The 13165-nt window shown below is 30.2% G+C and overlaps 1 protein-coding gene across 1 annotated transcript; it reads left to right on the top strand.

Annotated features, from left to right (window-relative positions):
• The first annotated feature begins 10973 nt into the window (after window positions 1–10973).
• On the top strand, window positions 10974–12518 carry LOC124931070 (HMG1/2-like protein). The gene is made up of 8 exons (XM_047471458.1): window positions 10974–11084; window positions 11197–11251; window positions 11383–11487; window positions 11674–11731; window positions 11814–11858; window positions 11946–12026; window positions 12106–12195; window positions 12281–12518. Exons 2-8 carry the CDS (start codon window positions 11205–11207, stop codon window positions 12296–12298), a joined length of 444 nt encoding a protein of 147 aa, XP_047327414.1. The 5' UTR covers window positions 10974–11084; window positions 11197–11204; the 3' UTR covers window positions 12299–12518.
• Window positions 12519–13165: the final 647 nt, after the last annotated feature.

The raw sequence follows: 13165 nt of genomic DNA on the forward strand, positions 1-13165 counted from the left end.
ATTTGTGCACTTAATATATAAATGTTGAGTGATTAATTAGATTGTAAGCATATTTAAAATGTATTTAGTAAAATAGAACACAAAATACTCCTGAAATAGGATCATAAAGGTATAATTGAACATGTGCAACTGATTTTATTTTCTATTATCTTTAAATGAGAACATGGAACTGGTGCTTAAGCAAACAATCAAATCATGATCACTTCAAATTGCCAAAAGGGTAATGTTGTAACAATGGCATTCTAAAATTATTCATTAGATTAGGACAAAAGTATAATGTTCTTTATGACAAAACCACCAAATCATTTGATCAATCTTAATCTAAGAAAGGGATTACATTTTCATTAACATAGTTTATGTAGTTCCACAAATAACTTTAAGACTTATTTATTTAATTTTTTTAAATAATTCAAATATAACTAAATGATATCTCGGGTCGGTTTGAAAACACATGGAGTTGGATTTGTAAGGTCAAATATTGATATTTCCTAATTTAATAAAAAATAAATTTTAAAAAATTAAATAATATTTAAATATTTTGATTGTTAAATTGATTAATGAAATTATATATATATATATATATATTATTTAAAAGTTATTATACTAATTTAGACCCAAAATAGGCTATACTAAACCAGTCCGGATCTTCTATTATGGACTAACCATGCCTCTTTTCCAGAACAGCAATATTATTATCAATGCACGAAAAAATAAGGGCAAGTAAGACATTCCACGGAGGTCTCTAGTTAAGGCTGCCTCGAGTCACCATCCATGTTGTTGATGCCTCCTATTTGACTAATGAGCTTTCCTAACAGCTCTATTTGTCACCTAAATTCATTCAGGTTCGATCTCATATTTCAATATTAAGGGTACGTTTGATGAGAGTAATTGGAATTGACATTGAAATTCTAATTCCAATTCAATGAATTACAATTCAATTCTTATTTTTGGAAAATTATAAAATTGTAATTCAATTCCAATTTCTATGTTTGGGAAAATGATAGAATTATAATTCAATTCCAATTCATATGTTTGTAAAATAAAATATCGGTTCAAAATGTTAACTTCTTAAATATGTTTTCACGTTTTTGGCACGTTTAATATATTTTTGACATGATTAACACATTTAACACGTTTTTGACATGTTTAACACGTTTAATACGTTTTTTACACGTTTAGCACGTTTTTGACATGTTTAAACACGTTTTTGACATGTTTAACACATTTTCACACGTTTAACATATTTTTCACGTTTTTGACATTTTTTATATGTTTAACATGTTTTTCACACGTTTTGACAAATTTAACACGTTTTCACGTTTTTGGCACGTTTTTGACATGTTTAAAACGTTTTTCACACGTTTAACATGTTTTTCACGTTTTTGGCACGTTAAACACGTTTTTGGCATGTTTAACATGTTTTTCACACGTTTTACACATTTTTTACACGTTTAACACGTTTTTCACGCTTTGGCACGTTTAACACGTTTTTAACATTCAACACGTTTTGGCACATTTAACACGTTTTTGACATTTTTAATACGTTTAACATGTTTTTTATACATATTGATAAGATTAACACGTTTTGGCACGTTTAACACGTTTTTGACATGTTTAACACGTTTAACATTTTTTCATACGTTTAACACGTTTTGGCACGTTTTACATATTTTTGGCACGTTTAACACGTTTTTAACATGTTTAACATATTTTTGGTACGTTTAACACATTTTTGGCACGTTTAACATGTTTCTCACGCTGTTGGCATGTTTAACACATTTTTGGCATATTTAACACGTTTTAAACATGTCACAAGTGTGTTAAACGAACTAAAACGTATTAAATATGTCAAAATATGGTAAATGTGCCAATATTTATCAAATGTGCCAAAAATGTGTTAAACATACCAAAACGTGTTAAACGTGTCAAAAACGTATTAAACGTGTTAAAAACGTAATTTTTCCTACATTTTTTCAAGAAAAGGGCCAAAAGAAGGAGTACGAGCAGATGTCGTCGGTAGCTGGCTGATTTTGGAGCAGCCCCAACCAAAAGCAAGCGAGATGAGTCGCCTCGTTTTCCGCAAGAGAATCCCTCTCCATCCGCGAAGTCATAAGTTTTAACGTGCCAAAAACATGATAAATGTGTTTAAAATGTGTTAAACGTATCAAAAATATGTTAAACGTATCAAATAAGTGAAAAACTTGTTAACGTGCCAAAACGTGAAAAACGTGTTAAAAATGTGTCAAACGTGTCAAAAACGTAAAAAAACATGTGAAACGTGCCAACAACGTGTTAAACGTGTTTAATGTATTAAAAACGTTTTAAACATGTTAAAAACATGAAAATGTGTCAAAAACATGTTAAACGTGCTAAATATGTGAAAAAGTTGTCAAATGTGCTAAAACGTGGAAAACGTGTAAAATGTGTCCAAAATGTGGTAAACGTGTAAAAAACGTAAAAAAAATGTGTTAAACATGCCAAAAACATAATAAACGTGTTTATTGTGTTAAAAACATGTTAAATGTGTCAAAAATGTGAAAACGTGTCAAAAACGTATTAAACGTGTCAAATATGTGAAAAAGTTGTTAAACGTGTCAAAACATGCAAAATGTGCAAAAATATGAAAAACGTGTTAAAAACGTAAAAATCGTGTTAAACGTGTCAAAAACGTGTTAAACGTGTCAATGACGTGGAAAACGTGTTAAATGTGTTGAAAACGTGTTAAATTTGTCCAAAACGTGTTAAATGTGCCAAAAATGTGTTAAACGTGTCAAAAACATGAAAACATGTTAAACGTGTTAAAAACGTATTAAACGTGTTTAATGTGTGAAAAACGTGTTAAACATGTCAAAAACGTGAAAAACATGTTAATTTAGAATTACAATTTCGATCTAAAAATATTGGAATCGAGAATTATCAAATTACACTATATTAAATTTTATTGGAATTCTAATTCAAATTCCAATTCTAATTCTTAATATTAAAATGTTTAACAAACCTAACACATTCTTCTTAATAGTTTATTATGATTGAGACAAACTTTTGATTACTAAGATACTAAATATTCACTTGATACTAAATAAGACAAATGATATGTATGAGAGAAAGAGGTAAAGCGAGATTAGCTTAATTCTATTCCCCTGAAGTTTTAATAAGAGATAGGGATTAACTTTATTAACGTTTAAGTTGAAAGATTAATAATATATATATATATATATATATATATATATATATATATTATTATTAATTAAATCATCCTTTACCATAATATTTATTTTAATTTATTTTTAATAATTTTGATAAATTTGTTTTATGTATTTTTAAATCTTTTTCAAAAATATTAATTAACAATAATAACTTAATATTTTTTAATATATAAATAATTTAAAATAAAAATTATATAAAGAAAACAAAAACAAAAAATTATAAATATATTAATTCAATGGGAAATACTAATTATTTTAATTTAATAAAAAATATCTATTTTTTTATAATAATTTTGATAGATTTGTTTTATATTTTTTAAAAATTAAACAAAATATTTAATATATAATATTTTTCTTTCTAAAACTTTTAAAAAGAGCAAAGCAGTGACAAACTTCATCTAGATAGAGTTTATACATGTGAAGCGTTTCACCTGAATCGTTAATAAGAGATAGGAGAAGTGCATTTCACCTTAATCGTTAATAAGAAACCGGTGAAATGCAATTGACATATAACGTTAATAACATAATATATTGCTTAATATTTTAGAAATAAAAATATAGATTATAATATGTAGTTTTCCTGTTGTCTCTTCATAGTCCTGACTCCTCACTTTCTCTCTCGCTCAATACGGTCGTTTGTAACTTTATCTCCACTTTCTCTCTTTCATCGGAACCCTATCTCACGAAAATGACATGAAACGATAACAAAGAAATCTTCATGGCGATATCTGACAACAAACAATAATGAAAGTGTCGCGGTATCCGACATCAACAACTACGAAATTGTTTCGACAACGAAACCGTTATGGCACGCTTTGAACATTATTTGTACGAAATCTTGTTTATAACTACAAAGTTTTGTTTTGTTTATATTTAGGAAACAATTACGAAATCGTCGCAGTATCCAACAATATCGATATATCTAACAAGTAAGTGTCTTTCTAGGATTTCATTAAATAGATGGGTTCTATAAACTGTTTCTAGTGTATTTCATTAATTAATGGCTTTTTGTAAACTATTTATGTTTATAGTGTATTTCATTATCCTATAAACATCATCATAGCATCAACCCAAAGAATTCATAATCAACTCGCATCTTAGCATCAACCCAAAAAATATGGGTTATTAAAACGTAGATATCAAGTTGAATAGCACAATAAAAATTAGGATCATCAAATTGCATTATTCAAATATTTTAACACACCATTTGTATCACCAGTCTTACAATTATTTGTTTTTTGGATCACAAGTAGTTTTTGTAATCTCCTAAAATAAAACATACATTGTCCCTCTCACCTATTTATTTCGTCATAAGAGAATGTGATGCATTTGGAGGGATTCTCACATTAGATGTTATCTCAATTTGTAATTTTACAGATGTAGAAATATTAATATGGAATCTATAAATATGAGATTTTTTTAGACTTGCAAGAAGATGATTATGCTCAAGACCACTATTTTTAAACACTCCATTATATGCCCTCTTTATCTTCATTTTAGCTTCACAACCAAACTTTGTTTCATGACGTCTACATTGAACATAAACATCTATTTTATCTTTGTCCATTTGACCATGTGCACTACAAAAAAAACTATATCTAGTATTGAATCTAATTTATCATTGTATTTTGTACTATATCTGTTGAAAAAATGATATGAATCTGAGACTAATTGGGATAAAAAATAGATGAATGTAAACAAAGAAAATACGTAAATAACACAAGATTTATGTGGAAATTCAAGACGGGAAAAACCAGAGAAAGAAAAATTCAATATGGTTAAAGAGAGAGAAAAATAATGACAAATATTATGTGTGTGAATGTTGTAAATAAAATTATAACTAAGACCATATATTTATAGTCACATAATTGGGCCTATTATAGTCACATAATTGGGCCTAGTGGGCCTAATATCAGACAATTATGATTTTATTTTATTTTATTATATCACGAGCCTAAGCCCAGACCCCTATCAAAATCTATCTGGTCACCATAATCTAACAATCTTCACCTTAACACGAATCCAGTATGTTAAAATCTATCTGGTCACCATAATCTAACAATCTAACCATAGCAGTCTCCACCTCTTCCAAAAGCCCTATGGGCTTCAACAACCAAGACCAACTAAGTTCGAGCAATGCTCAAACTCATCAATAGGGAGCGCATTTGTCATCATATCAAGATGATTACCAACAATACTAATTTTGCACACATCAATATCACCACGAGCAATAACATCACGTACAAAATGATATTGTACATGAAACATCTGATCTTTTGTCAGAAAATAGCACTTTGACTATCACAAAAGATTGTCATCATCTATAAATCCTTATTGAGTTCCCCGAATAGTCCTCTCAACCAAATAGATTCTTTACAAACTTTTGTAATGACCATGTATTTTGCCTCTATAGTAGACACGCGGCTGTACTTTGTAACTTTCCAACTAAACTCACAAGCGCCAATAAAGAAAACAAAACATGTAAGCGATCTTTTTTATTCAAGGTCACCAACATAATTAGAGTCGACATAACCGACAACTCCATCTCTAGTCCTACCAAAATATAAGTGATTATCCGTTGAACCTTTCAAATAACGTAAGATCCACTTAGTTGCTCTCCAATACTCTTTAACTAGATTTTCTAGATATTTGCTAACTGCATTTACTAAATATGTCAAATCTAATCGAGTACAAACTATTGCATACATAAGTGAACCAATCACAATAAAATATGGAGCTCGTAACAAATACTCGATATCCTCATCAGACTAAGGTGACATAGTTGAAGAGAGTTTAAAATTATATGTTAATGGAGAACTCACAAGACTAACATAAAAAATGTTGAATAGATAAATAATTTTGAAGTAGACGCAACTATCAAAATCACTTCTCTTGAAATCATGAGTGATCATAAAAGAGTTAACTTTTATACCACCACATTGGCGATTGCTTTAAACCATAAAGGAATTTCTTCAAATAACAAATACAATCATCTTCTTTTAAGACTGTAAATCATTTAGGTTGATGCATATAAATGTCTTCATCTAAAACTCCATGTAAAACATGGTCTTCACATCCCGTTTCTCAAGCTCTAAAATATGCATCGCCACGATGCCAAGTAATACTCGAATCAAAATATGTTTCACAATTAGAGAAAGCACGTCAGTAAAATAAATCTTCAGAATTTGACTATAAACCTTCCTCGTTGAGTCTTCGAGGATGTCTAATTTCATATATGGGTTTATATGCAACAATATGATATTGTGGTGCAATCATTGAAGTATCTCACAACTCTAGTGTAGTTAACGGTAGTGTTGCAGGTTCAAATTCTAATCTACTCTCAATCTCTACATGCTTGCTATATTTTTGCTGAATTTAATCTCGAAAAGATATAGAGGATGTAGCATGTAACATAGATGTTTCATTGAAAGTAACATCTCGAGTAATTATTACCTTTGTAGTTTCTAGACACCATAGCTTGTACTCATTTACACCAGATTTATAACCGATGAAAATACACTTCACACATCGAGCTTTCAATTTTCCTTGATCAACATGAGCATACGTCGAACAACAAAAAATTCTCAAATTAGAATAATTAAAAGGAATACCAAACCATACTTCTTGCAGAGTCTGTTTATTAATTGTAGTTGAAGGATAACGGTTGACGAGGAAGCATGATAAAGTTGGAGCTTCAGTCCAAAAAGACTTTGATACATCAACATTATGGAGCATACTCCATCAAATATTCTATTCATCTTCTCTATCACACCATTCTGTTGTGGATTCTTAGGCATTTTGTGGTGCCTTACGATTCCTTCAGTTCTGTATAAAGAATTAAATTCTTAAAAATAGAACTTCAAACCATTATCAATACACAAACGTTTAATTGGTTTCCCTGTCTATTTCTCAATCATAATCTTCTACTCTTTAAACTTAGAGAACACATCTATCTTTTTCTTTAAGAAATAAGTCCATTTTTTTCTGGAGAAATCGTCGATAATCGTAAGCATATAATAAGCACATCCCAAATATCATAGTGGATATAATTAAGTGTTCCATCAATATTGTGGATACCTTTAGAGAATTTGACTCTTTTTTGCAATGCTCACAAAACTTCAATATACTAATACTCTGTCCATCATAGTTTTTCTAGTTTTAATCATAACCCAACAACACTCTTCTCCTTCAGAACATCTTGTAGAATATTGTTTGATAGATGTAGATGTATATGAGACATAGCCTTACGATCCTTCATTTTTTTCTCTTCTACCGTCCACGAACTAGGCATCTTATCAAATCCTAATAGAGTTTATTTGGCATAAAGAAAATCTAGTGTTGTGATACAATAACAGAATATCGTACTTCATAGTTGAAATCTTCGAAAATAGATATAGTCTTAAAATAAAATTAAAAAACTCAATGCTCTGATACCAATTATTGAAAAACGGGATATAAATCCAAGACTAATAAGATAAAAAAGAGATGAAGTATCAATCAAAAGCATGATAAATAACACAATATTTACGTGGAAACCAAAGACGGGAAAAACCACGGGCAGAGGAGAAAAATTCACTATGTAAAAATATAATATTACAACTTAGAGAAAAAGAAGGATAATGACAAATATTCTATGTGTGAATGTTGTAAATAAAACTTTAACTAAGACCATATATTTATACTCCAATAATTGCGCCTAGTGAGCCCAATATCATATAGTTATGATTTTATATTATTTTATTATATCGTGAGCCTAGGCCCATGCACCGATCAAAACTCATCTGGGTCACCATATTCTAACAAATCTTATACCAAATTCAATTATTTTATCAAATTCTCTATCGATACGTGGTATAAATTCTATTGAAATTTAATTGACTGCGACAACTTTTAGATTTACTGTCAATTCTAGATAATGAAAAAAAAAATGTTAGTGAAATAAAAAAAAAATGAAAATTCATGTGAAATGTAGGCAACATGCATGAAAATAAAATGAAGATTATGTTATTATTGTTAAATAAAAATTATAATTAATATTATTATTTATTAAAAAATAATTATATTTTGTTTGAATTTTCTTTTGTTAAATAATAAAAAAAAGTGTACAACAGTTAATGTGAAGTGCTTCACATGGGATGGAGCGTACAACAACTCTTAGGTGAAACCTGTTCTTCCCCGTCGTTGCTTTACTCTTTTAGGTGAAGCGCGCTGTCATATGAAACATGTTTTACCTATCTTAACGCTTCACCCATCTTAACGCGCTTCACTTATCTTAACGTTTCACCTATCTTAACGCTTCACCTATCTTAACTTGTTTCCAACCATTCATAAATCGTATAAAGAGACGATCTTCCAATATTAATATTTTATTAAGTACTGACTATTAAAAATTAATTGAAGAGAAATGACCGATAATGAATGAATTTGGTGACAAATAACATACAAATAGAGCAAATTAATGGGTCGAGCATTCATTCAGATTTATTTTTTTAACTGGAATGTCATTTAATAATATAATAATGTTGCTGTATTTTGATTAATTCAGAAAAGGGACACAGGAGGAAATTTGACGAAATAACCATAATAACTGCTTTAAATGAGCTGGTGACCAGCGCATAAATTATATTGCGCTGGTGACTACTTACATTTTTTGGACGGAATTTTCCTCGTTACGAGACGCAACCAGATACTTGTGAAAAGTTCTTTTGCGAATGCATCTCGCGATTGCGTCTTGTGAATGCATCTCGTGATTGCAGGTTGCTTCTCGCAACCGGGGTTATGTCTCGCGATTTGTAAACTTTTTACATGACATTCGGTTGCGTATCGCGACAAGGACAATTTCGTAAAAAAAATATGAAATGGTCACCAACGTATTTAAAATTATATGTTGGTCACCAGCTCATTTACCCCTATTATGAGGGTCATTTCGTCAAATTTCTCCACATAGGCCTATATCGGATTGGGGTTATTTAAAAAATCTAAAGGGAGAAAAAAATAATGATGGTTTATGATTTTAAGAAGTTAATTATTATTTTTTGTAAAAATACTTGAAAGGTATTAATATATATAAATAAAATATAAAATAATAATTTAAAATAGAGAGTATTTTAGTATTTTAGTTAATGATTTTGGTAATATGATGGATGAGAGAGAAGTTAAATGATATTTGATTTTATTTGAATTTTTTAAAAGCCCAAATCAAACAAGGCCATGCATAATAAGCTCTTGGTATAAAAAATATTAAATGATCAAATTTTATTCATCTTGAACCTATAAATTATTCATTTAATTTAATTAATAACTTATTAATAATCTCTAAAATTACCATAGATTTACCGTTAACCGAACAAACGGATAATTTTTTTTTTTGCTTTTATATACAGAATTGACAAATATGGGCTGTCAAGAAGGTAGAGGAGGTAGGATGAGCAGTTGGTCAGATCTAGTATGGATCATACATGGACAATAGTTGGAGTCGGCGGCTCTCCAAGGGTTCCCTCATCTGGGATACCTGGGGAAGAGGATCAAGTTGGCCCTTACGAACAGCTTGATGTACTATCTCCTTTCAACCCTTTGAAAGAAATGCGGCAAAAAGAAGGAAAATCCATGGACCAACCCCATCATCTCCACCCCGTAAGAACTACGAGATCACCCCAAGGACGCCTTCGGCATCCAGGGGTCGCGGACCGACCATAGAACCCTGTTCAATAAGTGGAACGCATTAGCTGTCCGCTCTCAGGTTGGGCAGTAAGGGTCGGAGAAGGGCAATCACTCATTCTTAAAACCAGCATTCTTAAGACCAAAGAGTCGGGCGGAGTGATATTCAATTTGTTTTAGCGTTTATTTATTTATTTAATTTTTAACTTAGAATATAATATGTCATTGTCATATTATGGTTTTATTAAAAAATTATTTCAAAATTAATGATTAGTGCTGATTTGGAGGAATTAAAAAAAATAAATTAAAATGTATTAATATATAATAAAATAAAATATAATAATTAAAAAAATATAATATTTTAGTACTTTAGTTTATGAATGAGAAATGATTGAGGAAAAAATTTGAAAGAATTGACGTGACACAATCTGATTGGTTTGAAAAAATAATAAATTTTCTCTCTCTTCACCTTTTATATCTCTAACACGTCATTTGTCATTTTCTTCCCCGATTCTCTCTTCTAAATTTTCTCCCCTATTACTATTATTTATGAATTGAGTGATGTGATGAATAAAAAAAAATGAGATGATATTTAAAAAAAAAAAATCCTTTAAATAACCCAAATTGAACCATATCCTTTAAAGCGTTTAATTTAACAATTGAACCCAAATTTCTAAAATCATTATTTAAAATCTATTTATAAAAACGTTTGAAATTTCATCATTCATTGTATGTGAATATGGTAAAATACGAGAGATTGTGGAGAAAATGAGATTGGACAGTCGTTCTTACTCCAAATTCCCTCTATTCATCCTTTGTCTTATTATATATATTTATAAAAACAAATTTTCTTCTGAGTTTTGTCTTGATTTAATTGTTTGCAAAACCGTTATAAAATTGAGTTTCTTAATTATTATTACCTTGGGAGTAGAAAAATATTATATATTTCTTATCCTTTTGCCATAATTTTAGTGCGCTAGAGCACATGGATAAGTGACGTGGCAAAATATTTGAGTCCCGCCTAAAGCCTTCCGATTCACTGACTCGTTGTGGGACCCCCTTTATTTATTTATTTATTTATTTTATTTCCACTTGATCGTACTAATTACTTCTTTCTTCCGAATAAAATCGAGCTCTTCCCTTTACATTCTTCTCTCAAGCAAACCCTAACCCTAATCCCTAATCGGCCTGTTTCTCTTTCAAATCATCATCTTTCAACAGGTAAATCCTCCACCCATTCTTCATTCTTGTTCACCTTATTCAATTTTAGACTCCTTTTCATTTTTTCGTTTTTCTTATTGTTGCTTACCCAACAACCCTAATTACACCGCAGTATTCGTCATGAAGGGAGATAAATCAAAGGCAGAGTCCAAAAAGGCCGATTCCAAGTAAGCTTACTTTTAATTATACTATTTTAGTTCATGGGTAATCCAATTATTTGATGTTTAGTTTGTGAGATCTGAAGCATGGATAAGGAGCCTTCTTTTTATTCTTACTAATTATTCTTTGACAATATCAGGCTTGCTGTGAAGAAAGGAGCAGCCAAAGGTGGCAAAAAAGCTGCTGCTGGAGCAAAGGACCCCAACAAGCCTAAGAGGCCACCTAGCGCTTTCTTCGTCTTTATGTATGCTAATAAGTTTGATCTTATGTTTTCTTTTTCCGCGTTGTTGAATTCATACCAATTTGTTGAGATGCTAGAATAAAGGTTCTAGCTTGAAGATGTTATCAATCTAGACATAGAATTAGTTGCCAGTTTTGCTATTTAGGAGGAGGAGAGGGTTGACTTGGATATTTGTTTCTCATTTTGAAGGGAAGACTTTAGAAAAGAGTACAAAGAGAAGCACCCAAAGAACAAATCAGTATCTGTTGTAAGTATTAGTTACCCTTCTACCATCTTTGTTTGCAATCGGCTGAATTTGTGTAAGAATTGCTTTTGAGATTTGTTTATAGGTTGGGAAGGCTGCTGGGGAGAAGTGGAAGTCATTGTCTGATTCTGTAAGTTTTTCATTATGTTGAAATTATTGATGTCGGCTTATCAACTTGTGAAGTAAATCTAATAATTAATGTTTTCGAAACTATTAGGAAAAAGTCCCCTTTGTAGAAGTAGCAGAGAAGCGTAAGAAGGATTACGAGAAGCTCATGAATGCATACAACAAGAAATTGGTGAATACCATTTTTGTTTGTGTACACTAGTTTTAAAAGTTAGATTTGCAGATGATATATTTCGTTTTACAAAACTCAGGCTGGAGGATCTGCTGATGAGGAAGAATCTGACAAGTCGAAGTCTGAGGTAAACGATGAGGATGAAGATGATGAAGGTGGCTCAGAGGAGGTAGGGTTTGTTGTAACTTTTTTGTCAAGTTAATTTTAATCTGGTTGTTTTAATCTGAATATGCTTCTCTCTTGTTTATCAACAGGATGAAGATGATGACTAGAATGCTTGACTTTTATGAGGCAGCTTTAGAGATATATGATGATAACTCTCTCTATGTTAGCCCTTTTGTCGTTATTGGTACAATTGAGTAGTTTTCTAGTTTGTCTTTGTCTTCATATTTTGTTTAATCCCCAGGATAAAAGAGTAGATAATCTAGTTTCTTTTGTATGGAAACATATTTATAAAGCTATCTATTTAAAGTTGTAACTCCAATCCCTTCACTTTGTGTTGTTTCTTTTGGCTTTATATATGTAGTGTTTTTATTTCTTCTGTTGATTGATTGATTTGTGTGCTAGTATATTATTAACTACTGTTAGTCTTGATATATTTATGCACCTTTTCATCATCTTCTTTAATCCATTTAAATCCAATACTCAAAATCCATGCTTTTAAATAGTGTTCTTTGTTTAATTGTGCTAAATGCTGAATGTTGACTACTATTTCTAACAATCTTATTGTTAAACAATAAGAGTGTTTGATTGGAAGATCAAGAACCCAATCTTCTCAGGTCAAAATTGATCTTATGATGTCTTTTGTGAATACATCTAAGTACTAGGAAGTTTGCAGGGGGACCACCATGATATTCCGCATTCCTTGTTTTGTCCTTGAATAAGTGTAAAAAAAAATTCACCCAAAATTAGGCATGCCTTAGTGGAAGACTAGTTTAAATAAGAGTAAGAATATAAAGCAAAAATTTGGTGTAAAAAATAATGTGATAGCATTTGAAATCTAATTAGAGAGAAATTTAATTTTTAAAGTCCATTTACATTATTTATAAGACCAAATTCAAAAGTATTGCTATTATGTTTACTTGTATGATTTGTAAAATTGATTATTGATTATAAAGTTGATTGATATCTAATATGTT

This window comes from Impatiens glandulifera, chromosome 3 (assembly GCF_907164915.1).
Source record: "Impatiens glandulifera chromosome 3, dImpGla2.1, whole genome shotgun sequence".
NCBI lineage: Eukaryota > Viridiplantae > Streptophyta > Magnoliopsida > Ericales > Balsaminaceae > Impatiens > Impatiens glandulifera.